Here is an 18,630-nt window from a genome sequence, read left to right on the forward strand (position 1 = left end):
TCCAAGGGAGAAAATATATCAGCTTAACCGATTTTCACAGAAACTCAACTATGAGCATTAATATTCTGCTGCAGCAAAACCACCTCATACTTTCCCTATCTCCAGAAGGGCATGTACTTCAACGTATTATGTCAAAAAAAAACCAAAAAAAAAACAACACAACCCTCAGCTCACATTGCAGTCATGTTTCTTACCACCAGCACATGGCTCTCTAACATTACTGAAACTGTGTATGGGCTTTAAGTAATTAATACTGTGTCAGGTTCACTAGAATTTTCACCACTCTTCATAAGAATTTTAATTGCTGCATCTTTATGGTATGCTTGTAGATAAATGTTTTCAATTCATACAGAGCATGAAGACTAGTGTATCTACTTTGACTTTTAACCTGCGATAGGATCCATATGGGCTGACTGCTGCACTAGCACAGAGTTACTTTCTAACTCAAGTTTTTTTTTGTTCCTCAATTTGGGAAATTCAGTTGTATAGTAAAAACATATCCTGTGTTGTTAAACAGGAATTATCGATATTGCTCTTATTTTTCCAGTTTTTCCTCATCAGTCAAGTACTTGCAGATAAAACGAGTTTTTCAGTAATTGGTCAAGAGACTATTTTTAGGATTATGAAGTCAAAATCATGAATATAGATAGTTGGCAGATTCAGCCGTTAGACAGGACATTAAACATGTCTTGCCTCACAATGAAAGTCAAACAGGTTCAATACTGACAATTCTGTAAAACAAGTTTCCAAAATTTTCTGAACTGGAAAATATAATGTGTAAAAGTACAAACAAAAAATGGTTCTAATTATTTTCAGGGCTCTTCTTGGAAGTCAAGGATTTTGAAAGCTACACTGATGCACGTTATGATTGAGTTTTCTCTGTACTTAAATAAAGCTGATAGATTACAGCAACATTATATGCAGGAACACTTATAAAATAGGTGCTGCTAATTAGAATGATGGAGGAATACAGAATTACTTTTCTTTCTAATTATGACTTTATTTCTATATAAAGGAGCTGTACCTTGAGGAATCATTTGCAAAATAAGAGTGCACAAGAACTAGTCATTTCTACATTGTTTAAAAGTAAAAAGAAAGCCTAATTATTCATTTGCAATAATTAAGTTAAATTGTAGTCCTCCAAAAAGTCTGAACTGTCTTTATAAATGAGTGATTTAATTCTGCTTTTTGATAACCACTCTTACCTTTCCTTGTTTGACAATATAGTAGGGATTACTGCGAGAAAACCCAGCACTTTCAAGAAGGTTCATCACATCGTTTTTCCTGTAAATAATATTTCTCAAATAGTAAGTATACTTTTAAAAAACTACATATGACAAACATGACTCAAACAAATTCAGCAAAGCAGTACTAAACCTACACATATGAACACAGCAGGTGGTACATGCTCTCCATTACGGTAGCTGTTCAAAGAAGTTTCTGTATAGGATACTATCTAATCATGTACTAAAACCTAAAGTGATAAACAATGAGAAAATAAAAAACAGAAAGAAACTAAGCAAGACATATGGGGCTGGAAAGAGATTACAACTAAGAAAGGCACCTCATACCAACAGCGGCTAGTACAGGTAACAGAGAAACTGACGCCACAAAGAATTATTTGGAATTTAGCACAAGATTTTGCTTCTTTTCTCCTCATTTGCAGTTATTAAAAGCAAGTTGCTGAGGATTATATAATTAATGCAACAGCATTCATGCTATCCAATACTTAGTTAGCTCAGCTGATGACTACTAAACACCCAGAGGAAGTGATATGGAAGTATGACCATTTGCAAGAGCAGAGACATCAGCAAGTGTTAGCCACACTGAGAAGTGAGTTGTCAGAAAATTTGTAAAGCTACAGTTTAGTTTAACATAGGTATTTTAAAATAAAGTATCATATGCCAATATCGCTCATAATATTAGAATTTTACACTTAGTTTCTTTTAAATATGGTAAAGAGGAATCTACTAGCTTTACCGGGCAATTTAAACACAAAGACATACTAAGAATAAAAGAGGTACTAATTCTGGCTTTGCTGGGCAACTTTGTCTTCATGCCTGAACAATAAAACTTAAACAAGAGAAACAAGATACTCAATTTCCTTTTCTCTAAGCCAAGTTTAAAAAAGGATTTGTTACTGCTAATGCATTCCTATGGCTTAACTCACTAATCTTTCAACACTGGAGGTTAAAAGTCAAATTTTGGTAGCCAGAAGTGAAAGTAGTCTTTTCTAGACCCTACTTATTCACAGAATCCCTTGTTCCATTAATCCAGCAAAATTCGAAGTGTCCAGTCAAGAGAAAGAGATGCCTCAAATTCATCTTTCAGTGTAAAAAAAAGATTTAGAAAAACTTTTAAAGTTTACAAGTGATAAGAATGGCCCCTAAACTTGACAGCCTTCAATTCCTGTAACACCAAATGGGGAAGCTGAATTCAGATAGAGGAAATAACTCAAGTGATTTATCATTTAACCTTCCATGAGTAAATAAAGTTCCATGAAAAAAGTGTGTATACACACACATGCACTCTCATAAAATCTCTCTACTGGATTCAATAGGCGAAAGGGAGTATTGCTGTTTGTATGCAAGTTGGAGTCTGTTTTGAAATACTCTTATCACTTCATAAAGATTTGTTTTTTCAATAACTATTTTCTACGTATACAGATCATGTACAGGAGTTTGAGAGCACAATCTGAGACCCCAGCCAAGGTGCTCCACATCGCCACCAATAATACCAAATATGCCTCTCTCTGTTGGCAGCCGTACATTCCTGGTGGCAAAGAAGGATAGGAGAAGGCTTTAAGGGCATAAGTGGTTGGGATCAGAGGACTGGGAATGAAATTCTGTGCTATTTACAACCTGTACAATTCCACTAACTTCACAAGATAGTTGTGTCGAACAGAAGTCAGTGCAGTTTGGTGCTAAAGCAGAGAACTCTGCCTTTGAGGAGATGGGTGGGGAAAGAAGATGGAACTACTTTGTGGAAGTTTGAGGTATGCTAGTCATATGTAGCTTAAAACCTACTGAATGCCATGTGCCTAGGAAGAAAAAAAAAATAGTTAAAGAAAAAAACTGGCATATAAAAAAAAATTTCAAAACAAATTCCAATTTAAAAATAGAAAAGTATTGTTCCTTCCATTGAATCTAACGGAGTTACTCCCTTCCTGTCCTTCAGCCTCAACATACAAGCACTGGCAGGAATAGTGAACTTCCTACTAGGCCTAATCCCACTGAACAGGCCTACTGGTTAAGAATTATTCTTGAAGTAAGTATTTGTAGAATGAGACGCCTAACTTGCCATGCAGGAAATGGCTTCTTCACATTCAAACTGTACAAACGGTAAATATTTAAATTTCAAAATAAATGTCAATTCAGTATTTGAAAAAAAGAATGGTGACTTTTGGAAATACACAGAAGTTTTCTTTTATGAAATCAAATGGATATCAAGTTCAACCTACTCACAGTTCAGATATTACATAAGGACTAAATAAAGATTTATTAGCTGACTATCGGTATTAAATATTGCTGGCAAAGGAACTCATATGTTATAAATTAATTCAATCTAAAGGTATAAACAAATACATTCTGAATGATTCCACCACACTTTACAATATTGTATATTCAGTTCATTATGGGGAGGAAAAGAAGTACCTACGTCACCATTTTCTTGTCTAAGAAATATTGGTCCTTTTTGGCTCCAATAACTCTGCGAAGCGAAACTTCCTCTTTATCAATCTTAAGAAAACAAAAAAGGACAAATTTAACTACCTGTGACAGTCATTTATGATTAACCCACAGTATTTACAGTATTTTCCGCTAAGACTGAACCAAAAGAGAATTGCTTTAATGAAGATTCAGATAACGAAGAAGATCTTCTAAAGAGAAGATGTGTTTTCTACAAAAAATTTTAAAACTTACTGGTAACCTGTTGTCTGAGTTGTCAAAAATAATTTCCACAAATGCTGAAATAACACGAGGACCTGTGCCTTCCTAAAGAAAAAAATATTTATTTTTGTTAGATTACTCCCTCTTTAAACTGATTTTTAAAATGTATATTTTTCTTGATTTCTCAAAGACTCCAAAGTATTTATATACACATACTTATCTGACAATTTTCAAACTTACATTTCTGAAAATAAAACTTGAGAAGCATATAGCTCAAAAGGTCATATGTACATTGTGTCCTCTGTCTACAGTGCAGGAATTATGTAAGATGTATAATTGTGTACCAAAAGAGTATCATATCCAGTTTTCTGTTGCACTGTTGTAGACATTTAATGAGGTTGAAGATATGGCATTCCAACTATTTTTTTTTAAAAATCAAACACCAATAAAATTGGTAATTTGTAGTATTGCAACTTTATTGACTGACTGCATTAGGAAACAGTTAGGTCTATAAACTGAAAAGAACACTGAAATGCATATGAGAATTTTGTACTACTTATTTAGGAAATTAGTGGTTCCCTTGCCATGTTACAAAAAGGCAAATTATGTTCATTTAAAGCAAAATAACTTTTGCCAGGAGGCAGAGAGGAAAAGTTGCTATGCACACTTTCAACAACAGGTGTTTTTAAGTATTTGCATTTCAGTGAGTTGCCTACTTAACAACAACATAATACTTTAACACATATTACATCATTTTGTTTTGTTTTAACGTATCTTCACTTACATGTAACAAAGCCAGTCTCTGCTCTGGGCGAAGATGACTAAACTCATCACTGAGGACAAACTGAATTGCTGTAATAAAAAGAGGGAAAAAAGAGTAGTACAAAAGGTCTGTCTTTTAAAAGCAGTACTCAGTATTTTCCTTTATAGCCATATTGTATCCTGCTTTAGTTCATATATTATGAGTAATATGCAAGCATTAAATCACAGCGTCTCATTTTTTAAAATAAACTGTTCTTGGATCCTGACATTTGGCCTTGTCTATTTGGCCTTGCTCTGAAAAGTGTTCCATTGTTGCCAACCCCAGAGCAATGAACTGCTGAAATAATAGTAATGTAAACAAGTATCTGAGAGCCACCAGGATTTGTACCATGCCACGTAGACCTGCTTATAGCAGGTTAAAATACACAGTGCTTAAAAATCCAAGAGGCACTTGGAGCTTTGTATATATTAATACTACCACCACAGCTGCTATCAGTCGAGCAACACTGGTGTTAGAAAAGGTGATAAATATTTCCAAAAAAGCCACATGTAGATGTAGCCTCAAGACAGCATAAGTGATAGTAAGCAATCTACACTATATTGCTAGTCCCACAAGTTAGTTAAAAATGATAAAGCACAATGGGGAAGCATCACAACTGCCAAAGACTCACAGAAGAGCTACCTGAGCTTACCTAAAATACTCTGGTGTTTGTTTTTATATGACACAGACAACTTAGAGTTTACTCAGTTAAAAGTGTTAAAGAAAGTCGCTGGTACTACATTTGCCTAATTTTCCCCATCTTCCTATTTTTAAAGATTTCCCCACCCCTGCCCCCCTTTTGCAATGTAAAAGACACACAAAAGGGAAACTGAATATTAAATAAGTGCATAATGTAAAACTGGAAAAAAAAAGTGTATGGTTTTTCACTCACAGTCATTTAGTTGTTACATGTAGCAACAGTAATACGTACCATAGAAAAAGTTACTTTTCCCAGATCCATTTCTTCCCACTAAATATGAAAGGCAACAAAAAGTTATAAATTCAGAAGTTTTCAGGAATTTAAATAAAAAGTAAGTGGTATGGCAATACATTAAACTTTGGCAATGAATTTAAGAATCCAACTTTAGCAGACCTAGACAAAATACAACCTTCTAGGAATCAAACCACCTTTTAGCAGGATGGATCAGGGAGTCATTACCTGAACAAGATAGAACGGCGCCTAGCCCCAGTTCCCTCCCGCCCCACAACAGAGACATTACTGTGATCTAAAAAACCTATGAAAGAGCATTTTATACCCAAAACAGTTATGATATTAAATCAATCTGGATCATCATCATCATCATCCTCCGTATTTTTACTACTAACTTTTGGCTAGGTTACATCGGTTTTAACCCTGGATCCATTTCTTAGATCCTTCAGTTTAAATCCCTCATATTTTACAAGAGTAGATTTATGTCTATATGCTGAGACTGAGCCCACACACAACATATCTAAGTCCTCAACTTGTCAGTTGCAAAGAAATGAATGCATCAGCAATAAGAGTACAGCTTTAATTATATTTCAAGTATCAAAACTATTGGTATAAGCCAACAGGTTTACACCAATACACATACAATAGTTTCATATAATCAAATCAACACCTGTGAATAGTCCTATCACATTGATATGATATTTTAATAGAGAAATAATGGTAAGACTACATTCTTCTTTTAAAAACAAACATTGTCTGGATTTTTTTTTTTAAAACTCTCATTGAAGAGAGACTCAAGATGCATGCGACATGAGCAGGCACAGTGACATTTTACATGCAACTATGCCAATACACTTCCATTCTCATCCACAGTTACAGTTTGGTTACACAGCCTCTTCTGACCACACTTAAATTAATGTTGTAGTTTTATTACATGGCTGAAAATTCACTGACAACTAAAGAAAAAAAAACCTCAGTCCTTTAAGAAAATAAATTCTTAGAGTCAATTTCCATTCAACAACTAGAATCACTGAATAATTAAATAAGATGGGTTAGTGAGGGCTAGAGCAGTCTGATGGGAAAAACTACACACAACTCTGAAAGGACTAAATATTCTATTTAAAACAGCAACAAAGGGAAATGAAAACCAACTCATTTTTATAACTCAACACAAAGGGACAAATGCACTTTGGAAGTTCCACCTGGAAATAACTAAGGAGTTAAACTAACGTACAGTACACGATCAATCATCCAGTAGAAGTGATTGGTTATATAGTAAAATTACTACTAAAACATTAAGAATTATATTATTTTAAACATACAGTACTCCAATTGTATGAAATTATTTTCTCAGAAGTAAAGTAAGAGCAAACCATTGCTAACTGCCCTGTACTGCTCTAAAGGAAACCAATGTGTTTACCAGTCAACAAAAACAACTGCATTTGAAAATTACATTTTACTATCAGGTAACAATTTATATAGCTAAGTGTAAACAATTAACACTTAAGAATGCAGTTTGACTGGGAATTTTTTTAAGCCAGTATTGTTCTATGACCTGTTGCAAATAACTGTATTTTAGTTACACGTTAGGAACATAATGGGGAAAAATAAATAAAAACTTGTTCCAATTTGAGGACAGGTGGTATCCTTAAATGTTTTCTATGAACAAATGGTGTAAATAATTATCCCTTTTTTATAATTAGTCACAGTATATGCAGTTCTTAAAGATAATTTGTATAACTCAGCCCTTTAAATATACAATTAAATTACCAACAGCTCATTTCTGCTAGATTTTGCACTTTGGTATATAATAACACTTGAAGCATTAAACATTATTTGACCACAATATTACTACTCATTTTTTGACATTTTTCTTTCAAGTCTGTCAGTTTTAAGTGGCAGAAAATGTAACACCCCTCAAAGTATTTTAATCAGGCTGAACCTTAGGAAGTATCACCTGACATCCAGAATATAATTCATGAGACACAGTTCTTCAAGTATTCTGCAACCCTGATCCTATAGCAAGCTCCATGCAAATGAACCCCTGTGTCTGTGTGCAGCCTCACTGACTACGAAGGAGCTCTGCACAGGTGGAGGGATCAACCCCTATACCGAATCTTACTGCAAGATTAGCACCAATGAACAGTCATTATGGCAAAATTAAAATTAAATTATCTGTAAATCATAATAATTGTATTTGTTGCAAGTAGAAAGGGTCCTGTAATACTGGAGAGAACAATTTCAAATTTAGTCAATATGTACACAACTGCCTCTGAAATCTGATGGGTTATCAAAAATCATAAAGACCACTGACTTGACCCTTGATCAAAAATAATGAGGTAATGCTAGTTCACACTGTAATATGTTTATAACAACTTACCAATGACATTGTGTTTTGAACTGAAAGGATCTACAATAGTTTGATCTCTGTAGCTTCGAAATCCCTGAATGATCACCTGAGGGATAAACAAGTTAAATCTTAAAAATAAAGGAAACTACCATATATACTCGTCCATAAGCCAAATTTTTTTTAGTAAAAAAGTGAAGCACCAGAGACAGGGTAGTTCATGTGTGTTTGTTTTTTTAAAGAGGGATAAGAATTTAAATTTGTAAATCAAATAAATAGGTTTCTATTTTTTTTAAATCACAATACATATAGTCATTTTTCATTCCAGTCCTGCAGTTAAGAACCAAGCATATTTTAAGAAATTAAGGGTGAAGTTTTAAAAAAAATAAAAAAATTCTCACCCCAATATTAGTTTATGAGTAGCTTTTTTTCTTTCACAGAAGGTACACTTATACACTTCTAGGTCAAATAATAAGGAAATAATAAGAAAATATTCAAAAACTCAATCTTGCTGTCACAGCATAAAGAAACATGAAAAGATGTACTTACAATGACAGATTAGAGCTAAGCCCTTCACTTTTTTTTAAAGTTAATTTTGTACTCCAATCTGCATATTTAGCATAAGAGTGCAACTTGCAAGCTCTAAGCAGAGCAGTGGCTACATGTAAAAATTATAGATAGCAGACCTATTTCTATGTAGGAAGTAGACAAATATGCTCAGTAAGCTTTTTCAGTGTGTAGTGCTAAAACTAGTGAGTAAGATTAAAACCTCTCAATGTTAAGTAAGCAGTCTGCTAGTTTCAAATGGAAATTAGTCTTCCTTTTCTACCATTTATGTTAGCCTTTTTGTGAAAATGTACAAACTATTGCTCATTATTTACATGGTGCTAGTAGTCCAAGTATTTTCCAGACAGGAAGCAAATTTATCCAAATGAGCTCATTTGTCCTAATGAGCTCACCTAATACACAGGCACAAAAGCTACAGGAAAGGGATTAACTGAAGGTGAGAGACAAATCAGTAAGTTCAGAAATATCTCTCAGATATATTAGAGAGACAAGATGGGAGCAGTAATATCTTTTATTGGACCAACTCCTGCTGGTGAAGAGACAAGCTTTCACTGCACAGAACAGCTCTTCAGGTCTGCGAAAAGTACTCAATTTGTTAAGCGTAAGTACTTAACATAGGCCATGTCTACATCTAAAATTTTGCAGCGCTGGTTGTTACAGCTGTATTAGTACAGCTGTATAGGGCCAGCGCTGCAGAGTGGCCACACTTACAGCAACCAGCGCTGCAAGTGGTGTTAGATGTGGCCACACTGCAGCGCTGTTGGGCGGCTTCAAGGGGTTTCGGGGAACGCGAGAGCAAACCGGGGAAGGAGACCAGCTTCGCCGCGGTTTGCTCTCGCGTTCCGCGAACCACCCTGCAAACCGCAGGGAAGGAGACCTGCTTGCTCGGGTTCGGGGAACGCGAGAGCAAACCGGGAAAGGAGACCAGCTTCGCCGCGGTTTGCTCTCGCGTTCCGCGAACCACCGTGCAAACCGCAGGGAAGGAGACCTGCTTGTTCGGGGAACGCGAGAGCAAACCGCGGCGAAGCTGGTCTCCTTCCCCGGTTTGCTCTCGCGTTCCCGGAACCACCCTGCAAACCGCAGGGACGGAGACCTGCTTGCTCGGGGTTCGGGGAACGCGAGAGCAAACCGGGGAAGGAGACCAGCTTGATTACCAGAGGCTTCCTCAGGTATGCTGGGATACCTGCTTATTCCACGGAGGTCAAGAAAAGCGCTGGTAAGTGTCTATACTTGATTACCAGCGCTGGATCACCAGCGCTGGATCCTCTACACCCGAGACAAAACGGGAGTACGGCCAGCGCTGCAAACAGGGAGTTGCAGCGCTGGTGGTGCCCTGCAGATGTGTACACCTCCTAAGTTGCAGCGCTGTAACTCCCTCACCAGCGCTGCAACTTTCTGATGTAGACAAGCCCATATACTCTAAAGGAGCATTCAAGTTGAAGTGTCCTGTAACAGCCCAGCAGTCATAGGACAAAAAAGGGAGTTAACAGTTTACAGATTATTGTAATAAACCATAAATCCAGTGTCTTTATTAATCCCATGATTTTTAGTGTCTACCAGTTAGGAATTTAAGTTCCCAGGCTCATCTTTTGAAGATGTTGTGCAGGTTTCCTTTGAGGATGAGAAATGAGAGGTCAGATACAGAGTGATAATTTTGTGAAAAATATTTGCCCACAGGTGACACGGAGCTTTTGTCTTATATTTCTGTGTGAGTTCATTAAAGTGCATACTAATTGTCTGGTTTCATCCACACATTTGTTATTGAGACATTTAGTGCAAGTGTTATGATAGGCACGTATAGGACCCATGGATCTTGAAAGGTGTATTATGGGAGTAGGGGGTAATGATCATTGTAGCAATGTAGATATGTCTGAGTTTTACATCTGCTGTTCTGGCAGGGGTGTGGTGCTCCTCTGAGTTGATGGGTCCTAGTTTGTCGGGAGCTTGCTTCTGATGATGAGCTAGGCAAGGCTGGGGGTTATCTGAAGACCAAAAGAGGAAGTTCAGGAAAGATTTCTTTCAGGATGCAGTGCTCATCAAGTATGGGTTGTAAATGTTAGTGATAACCTGTATGGACTCAAGCATGGGGTGACAGGTGACAGCTAGGAGTATGCGGACAGAGGATTTTTTTTTCCTCCTGTATTTAAGCAGGTTCTCTTAGGGTATTTGGATGGCTCATTCCATGATGAGATCTACTTTTCTGGTGGAATGTCCTTGTTTGGTGAAAGTATTTTAAGTGTGTTACAGTGTGTATCGCAGACTTTCTCCTTGGGGATTATTCTGTGGTATCTCAAGGCCAAGCTGTAGATGGCAGATTTTCATCATGAATGGTCCCTTAGAAAGTCTATTAATTACTTATGATAAACAATCTGTTCCATCTTCTATTTAGCTGTGACAATTTGGGCTTGTTTACACTGGCCTGCTAAAATCAGCGTGGCTGCAGTTGATGCAGTGGTATCAATTTAGTGGGTCTGGTGAAGACACAATATGTCAATGAGAAAGAACTCTCCTGTCAACTTCAGTACTCCGCCTTCCCAAAAGCGGAAGCTAGGTCAGCAGGAGAGCATCTCCTGCCAACATAACGTGGTGTAGACATGCATTCGGACAATGTAAGCTACGTCGCTCGGGGTGTGTGAGATTTTTTTCATGCCCCTGAGCGACATAACTTACATCAACTTAAGCAGCAATGTAGACCAGCCCTCGGAATACCTTTCCTAAACCTGAAGAAAAGCTTCGTGTAACTAAAAAGATTACTTTTTTTGGACCAATTCTACAGGTGAAGGACATTACTTCACCCACCTTTTCTCTCTAATATCCTGGAACCAACACAGCTAACACAACACAACAAACCTCAGATACACTGTCAGTTCCACATTTTTTTTCCTTGGATGCAGTAGAGATTTCAGTCTGGTAAGCTAAAGTAAAACATAGTGCATAGGGTATTTGTATCTTAAAACTGGCTCTACATACCAGAAAGACATGTACTACAAAAGCTAGCTGAGTTTACCTCAAGCAAACCCTTCCAATTACAAAAGAATATTGAAGTAAGGTGCTATTGGGCTGTTAGAAATACAATTCTGTTCTGATATTTTTATCACCTTCAAAGAAAGGGAAGAGCCTAGAAAATGTAAAAGAAAACTTAGTTTGATAGCATTCTGTCTGGCAAGAACTTACTTATCAATAGCTGGGATGTAAAATTCTTATTTTTGTACTGTTCTATTAATGTAGTCTTCACTTCCCTATTGTTTGTCTGTATAATCTCTGTCTGGTTTTGCAACTGTTTCTGTCTGCTGTATAATTAATTTTGTTAGGTGTAAACCAATTAAGGTGGTGATATATAATTGGTTAAATAACCATGTTACAATATGTTAGGATTGGTTAGTTAAATTTTAGTAAAATAATTGGTTACAGTATAGCTAAGCAGAACTCAAGTTTTACTATATAGTCTGCAGTCAATCAGCAAGTAAGGCGGGAATGGGAACAAGGACTGTGGGTGGGGGGAATTGGGATCATATTTTGCTAAGGAGGGGAATGGGAACAGGAACAGGGACAGGGACACAGGCAAGGTTCTGTGGTGTCAGAGCTGGGAAAGGAGACACTAAGGAAGGAAAATGGACTTATGCTTGCTGGGAGTTCACTCCAGTCAACATTGAATTGTTTGCACCTTTGGACTTCGGGTATTGTTGCTCTCTGTTCATGTGAGAAGGACCAAGGAAGTGAGAGGGTGAAGGAATAAGCCCCCTAACATCTTGGTGCCGTTGACTCGGGTGCGTCGCATCGGATAGGTGAATGGCAGCCTGTAAGTCCCCCTACCCAACAGTCCGTGCAGATGCTTGGAGGGGGTATAGCAAACTCTCATTATGGTAGTTGCAGGTTCTGGCAAGCCAGGGTAAAGGATTTTTTTGATAAATGGATAAGAAAGAACCAGAGCCCATACCAGGTGCAGGGGTCAGCCTGGGATGAGATTAAAAAGGAAATGGAGGAAGGGTTAAGGGACTCAGAGGGATGGGGGGGGGATGGCTGAGGAGCCCACCCTCCTTTGGTATATGGGTAGTGGAAGAAGGTCCCTGCCCACTGGGACTGACTGCCTTCCAGGGAAAAGAGGCACTTCAGTCCACTTGTGAGAAGTTTGAAGTAAGGGCAGCATTATGGGAAGCTGCCAGTAATCTTTCAAGTTTGGTGCTGTTTCAGCAGGGGCTGCTGACGTGCTGTAAAGTAGTTAGGGGTGGTTAAAGATAATTTGGCACAACAGGGTTAAAAATCAGAAGCAGAGTTAACAGATCACCTTTAGAAACAGGAGCTGGGACTTGGTCCTGGGGAAGTGGAGGGAAAAAAAAAAAAAAAAAGGTTCCAAAGCGAAAAATGGCTGAGTTTGCAGGAGCAGGTAACAACTCCCACTCTTCTCCCAGAGCCAGGATGAGAACCTGGGGTAAGAGTTCCCAACAGTTTCAACCCAGGGAGTCTACTCTTGGTTCAGAGCTAACTATATCCTTTTCTTCTTTTCCTTCTTCTTTCTCCCTTTACTTAATTTGCTGCTGGTAGCCTGTACTTTAAACTGACCTAACAAGTTTAATTGGTTTCTTTCCAACTCTTCCCCCGCCTTTCCACACTTTTGTTTTTCTGAAGTTTTAATGGAGGGTACTTTGGATACTTATGTGAAATGTTTTTGGTTTTTTGTTTTGTTTTGGACAAAGTATGAAGGTGGTCTGCTGTATTCCACTGGAATTTTTAGAATAAAAGATCCATGGGTAACCATGGAGACAAATGTTTTACCACGAAAGTGAGAGGGTGAAGGAATAAGCCCCCTAACATATTCCAGTAGCACCTAAAGGCCGCATTGTGCTACGAACTGTACAAACATATAATAGACACCCTGCTACTCCCAAAAGCATATATAGTCTTAATAGACAAGGCAAAAAATTGGGTAGACCGGGGAGGGAAGAGAATGGCCTAATTCATTCTTTAATTTTTTTTTTTATGGCTCTGTCAAACAGCAGGGGTAAGTCTGAGTTCATGAATGAAGTACCCTTCATGGAAAACAACTCTTGTTTAAACTTATGTGCTATAAGCTTGGATACATCAGATGATTACAACTCCACTGATATCACATAAAGGCCATGGCTACACTGGAGCTTCACAGCGCTGCAACTTTCGCGCTCAGGGGTGTGAAAAAAACACCCCCTTGAGCGCTGCAAGATACAGTGCTGTAAAGCCTCAGTGTAAACAGTGCCGCAGCGCTGGAAGCGCGGCTCCCAGCACTGCAAGCTACACCCGTAGAGGATGTGGAGTATGTGCAGCACTGGGAGAGGTCTCTCCCAGCGCTGGCGCTGCAACCACACTCGAAACTTCAAAAAGCTGCTGCAGCAGCGCTTTGAAGTGCAAGTGTAGCCATACCCAAAGTGAAGCAGTCTCTAAGGCAGACAGGACCCAAACATATAGGGGCTTACAGGTTAAAATCAAAACTTCACAAGAATTCAGATAGCTGGCCCTCTCACAGAGTCAAATTTATTCTTCATCTGCGGAGCACAAACACCATGCATCACTACTGGCAACTATAGCTAGTTATCTGGATATCCAGAAAAACTGGTGACAACAGACCACTAAGTTGCAAACCTGAGAAACAGCATATACCCTTTATTCAGGAAAAATTATACAATCTTGACATTCCTCTGGTTCCATCTCTCAGTGTACAAAGTCTTCTAGGGGTTAATACACAGACATTCAGGCTTCAATCGCTATTAGGCACTGAGTAAGTTACTTTCTCATCTGACCCAATCAAGCTAATAATATTCTCCCACATACTAAGACACCATAGCCAATACTTCCTTATTAACAGCCCCATACAAAATGAGAAGGGGAGAAGTAATAAAATGGAACCCTCACACAACAGATCCGTCAGGGAAGATGGGAAATAGCTCAGTACTAACTACTCTTTTGCCCATCTCAAAAAGAAAAATGTAGCCACTAAACATCACATGTCCCTGTGCTAGGGTAAGAAGTGAAACACCCACCACCTCATTCATGGTCATCAGTTGCAAAGGTAAGTGATAGATCTGAAATATTTTTTTACAAGAAAGGATGTGGACAAACTGGAGAGAATCCAGAGAAGAGCAACAAAAATGATTAAAGGTCTAGAAAACATGACCTATGAGGGAAGATTGAAGAAATTGGGTTTGTTTAGTCTGGAAAAGAGAAGACAGAGGGGACATGATAACAGTTTTCAAGTACATAAAAGTTGGTTAGAAGGAGGAGGAATAAAAGTTGTTTTTTCTTAGCCTCTGAGGATAGGACAAGAAGCAATGGGCTTAAATTAAAGCAAGAGTGTTTTAGGCTGGACATTAGGAAAAAGTTCCTAACTGTCAGGGTGGTTAAGCACTGGAATAAATTGCCTAGGGGAGGTTGTGGAATCTCCATCATTGGATATTTTTAAAAGCAGGTTAGACAAACACGAGCCAGGAATGGTCTCAATACTTATTCCTGCCTTGAGTGCAGGGGACTGTACGAGATGACCTCTTGAGGTCCCTTCCAGTTCTATGATTCTATGATTGAAAGTTCATACTCAAAGAGTAATTACTAATGGTTTGCTGTCAAATTGGCATTGTATCTAGTAGGGTCCCAAAGTGGTCAGTCCTGCATCCAGTAGTAGTTAATATTTTATTAATGACTTGAATCATGGATTGGAGAGTATGCTTATAAAATTTGCAGATTACACCAAACTGGGAGGGATTGCTAGCAAGCACTTTGCAAAACAGAATTAGAATTCAAAACCACCTCAACAGATTAGAGAACTGGTCGGAAATCAACAAAATGAAATGCAGTAAAGTGCAATGAATTATATTTGTGCATCTGATTTTTCCTTCTTAATTACAAAATGGGGAGCAATGGGCTAGGTGGTAGTACTGCTGTAAAGGATCTGGGGATTCCAGGGGATCACAAATTGAACATGAAACAATGTGATACTGTTGCAAAAAAGGCTACTATCATTCTGGAGCATATTAACAGAAGAGTTGTATGCAAGACCCCTTCTATCAGCACTGGTGAGGTCTCAGCTGGAATACTGTGTCCAGTTCTGGGTACCACACTTTGGGAAAGATGCAGATAAATTGGAGAGAGAGTCCAGAGGGGAGCAACCAAAATGATAAAAGGTTTAGAAAACCAGACCTACAAGGAACAGTTTAAAAAATTGGGCATGTTTACTCTTGAATTTTATTAACCCAGTTAGTTTGGTTTTAGAGCTAAGGACTCCAGGTTTTGCTGGATTTGCCTAGTAAACAATCTGCCCCCTACCCCCTAAAAAGATTTGAGACAGGGCAATAACTGAAGAATTTCTCAGTCTGAACAGATAGTTTTGATGAGAAAAGGCCTCTAAACAGTTTTTTCTGAAAGAAGTGGGTTTATCTTGTACACCTGAATGGAGAGTTTGACAAACATCAGCAATGATTCCAGCACCTCTTAATGTCCTTCCGACAGGAGAAGTCTTGGCCAACAAATCTCCCAACCAGCACCAGATCCTCAGTGAGTGACGCTAGCAGACACTCAAATACAAAACACATTGTTTGTTACCTCTAAACAATAACTGGTTCCCAATTAGAGTACGTCTAGAATAGGATTTTTTTTAAGATGGTTAAAATTATTAGCTAGTATATTTTGCAAAAATCCACCTTTTATCTTAGTCTAGCTTATTTTGGAAGAATAACTCCAAGATAGACATCCAGCTACTTTATCTGTGAAGTAATCTGAAAACTCTACAACATTGAGAAACACTCACTGTCATCAAACGGACTAACCAAGTTATTTGCCATCTGGAATAATTCCCTGATCAAGACTTCATTGACACTATGGGGGACGCACAAATATTCCCAGGAGTCCCCAACGCGGTGCACGCGAGGCATCCATGTGCACCCGCCTACTGGCCGCCGGACAAGCAGCCGCCGAAATGCCACCGAGAAGTGGCAACATCAAGAAGCACTACTGCCAAAATACCGCCAAATTTCTGTGACTACACCTCTTGATGATGCTCCTTCACGGCGGCACTTTGGCATCGATGCCTCTTGATGTTACCGCTTCATGGCGGTATTTCGGCGGCTGCTTGTCTGGCGCCCGCCTCACAGAAAAGGTTGGGAACCACTGCTTTAGCTCTTGCAGAAGATTTCAATCGCTGTCATACTCAGAATAGAACTAGTCACCAGTACGCCTCACACTGAGGCTTCACACACCTCTATTTTCAAGGGCCTGAATGATTTTGCTCCCACTAACATCTGATGTTCTTTCCTCAATGTCTGCCTCCTCTTCACCCTTAGCTTTATACCCTTCTTTTAAACTGCCCTGACCTAAAAAAGAGCTCTGTGTAAGCTCAAAAGCTTGCCTCTCTCACCCACAAAAGCTGATCCAATAAATCAGCAGTTCTCAATCAGGGGTCCAGGCCCCGAGCAGGATTTGAGGGGATCCTCTAAGCAAGGCTGGCATTAGACCCACCGTGCAGGGTTGAAGCCCGGGGCCTCGAGCCCTGCCATCTAGGGCTGAAACCAAGGCCTGAGCGACTTAACTTCGTGCCCCCATCCCCATGGCAGGGGGTCAAAGGCAACTGCCCTGTTCGCTACTCCCTAACAGCAGCCCTGGCTTTTAGAGGCACAGGTGAGCCATAGAGTTTTTAATAACATTTGGGGTGGGCTTCAGAAAAAGCTTGAGAACCCCTGCAATAAATGACATTACCCTACCCGCCATGTCTACCCACCACACCTGCCCTATCTGGGCCACCTAGCATCCTCCTTATCCCTTCAAAGGGGCATCTTGTGGGGTCGCCCCCTCCCATTTCTCTTTATTTACACAGACGTTACGGGGGGGGGGGCTGCTGAGCAGGGGTGCACCAGGCTCTGAATAGAGCCGAGCGGGCTTTGGCACCTGGCGGGCCCCCACCGGCAGAACGCACGGGGGGGGGCTCCTCCCCGAGGACAGGGCCTGGAGACGCTCTCCCCTGCCCCCACAACAGGGCCCAGCATTCACCCCAGAGCCGCTCACCGCAGATAGGGCCCGGGCCAGACCCTCTCCCCGGCAGAGGGGCGGCGCTGAGCCCCGGCGTGGAGCCCGCCGCCTTACCTGTTTGATGTACATGTCTCCGGAGAATGGGGGCGGCTGCTGCCCCGCGCCGCGCTCGGCCTCCTTCACCTCACGGCGCCCGCCTTGCTCCCCGCCTCCTCGCGGCGCCGCAGCCGGAGCCCGCCCGTCAGCCCCACACACACAAAATGGCGGCGGAGCCACCTCCCCTTCGGAGCGGACCACTCGGGATGTGGAGCAGGGGGGGCAGGGGCAGGGGCAGGGCCGGTGGGGGCACCGCAGCGAAGGCTGGGGGGTGCCGCTCACTCACACCCAAGGGCTGCGCTCCCTGCCCAGCCCCGCGCTGAGAAGCGAGCGAGTGGACACTCCAGGTCCGCTCCTCACCGCCCCCATGTCTGCGACAGGTGGTGCCGCCCGCTAGGGGGAGGGTTGGGCGCCAAAGGAAAGTGCGGGCGGAGCGGGGGAAGCAGCAGGGGGGTTCCGAGCGAAGCGGGATGGAGATAGGGGTTGGGTGGGGAGGCGGCAGGAGATGGCTGTAGGGGAAGGTTCCCCCAGGGGGCGCTATGGGCTGGGAGTGGCTCCTTAGTAGCACCCCCTATGGGATGGCAGGTGGAGCCTATGGGGGGCAAAATGGATGTGGGCTTGGCAGGGGAATGGCTGTATGGGAGGGTTCCCACAGGAGGCGTTATGAGATGGGGTTGTAGGGGGATGGCACTATGGGAGGGTTCCTGTGGGGGACACAGTGGGTGGGAGCTTGGCAAGGGGATGGCTGTATGGGAGGGTTGCTGTGGGGGGCACAAGGGTGGGGGCTTGGCAGGGGGATGGCTGTATGGGAGGGTTCTTGTGGGGGGGCACAAGGGCGGGGGCTGTATGGGAGGGTTCCCATAGGGGACACTATGGGGCAGGGGAATGGCTGTATGGGAGAGTTCCTGTGGGGGGCACAATGGGTGGGGGCTCGGCAGGGGGGTGGCTGTACGGGAGGGTTGCTGTGGGGGGCACAAGGGTGGGGGCTCGGCAGGGGGGATGGCTGTATGGGAGGGTT

The 18,630-nt window shown here is 40.9% G+C and overlaps 1 protein-coding gene across 1 annotated transcript in view; it reads right to left on the reverse strand.

Moving 5' to 3' along the window:
- SMC3 (structural maintenance of chromosomes 3) overlaps positions 1-17,890 on the reverse strand; it is a 51,920-nt gene extending 34,030 nt beyond the window's left edge. Inside the window, exons 1-7 of the mRNA XM_050957993.1 lie at positions 17,631-17,890; positions 8,001-8,076; positions 5,621-5,659; positions 4,672-4,739; positions 3,921-3,992; positions 3,658-3,737; positions 1,206-1,284 (exon numbers count right to left, since the gene is read on the reverse strand). Coding sequence (XP_050813950.1) covers positions 1,206-1,284; positions 3,658-3,737; positions 3,921-3,992; positions 4,672-4,739; positions 5,621-5,659; positions 8,001-8,076; positions 17,631-17,645 — 429 coding nt within the window. The 5' untranslated portion in view covers positions 17,646-17,890. The remainder of the gene's footprint in view (positions 1-1,205; positions 1,285-3,657; positions 3,738-3,920; positions 3,993-4,671; positions 4,740-5,620; positions 5,660-8,000; positions 8,077-17,630) is intronic.
- Positions 17,891-18,630: the final 740 nt, after the last annotated feature.

Source organism: Gopherus flavomarginatus, chromosome 6 (assembly GCF_025201925.1).
Source record: "Gopherus flavomarginatus isolate rGopFla2 chromosome 6, rGopFla2.mat.asm, whole genome shotgun sequence".
Lineage (NCBI taxonomy): Eukaryota > Metazoa > Chordata > Testudines > Testudinidae > Gopherus > Gopherus flavomarginatus.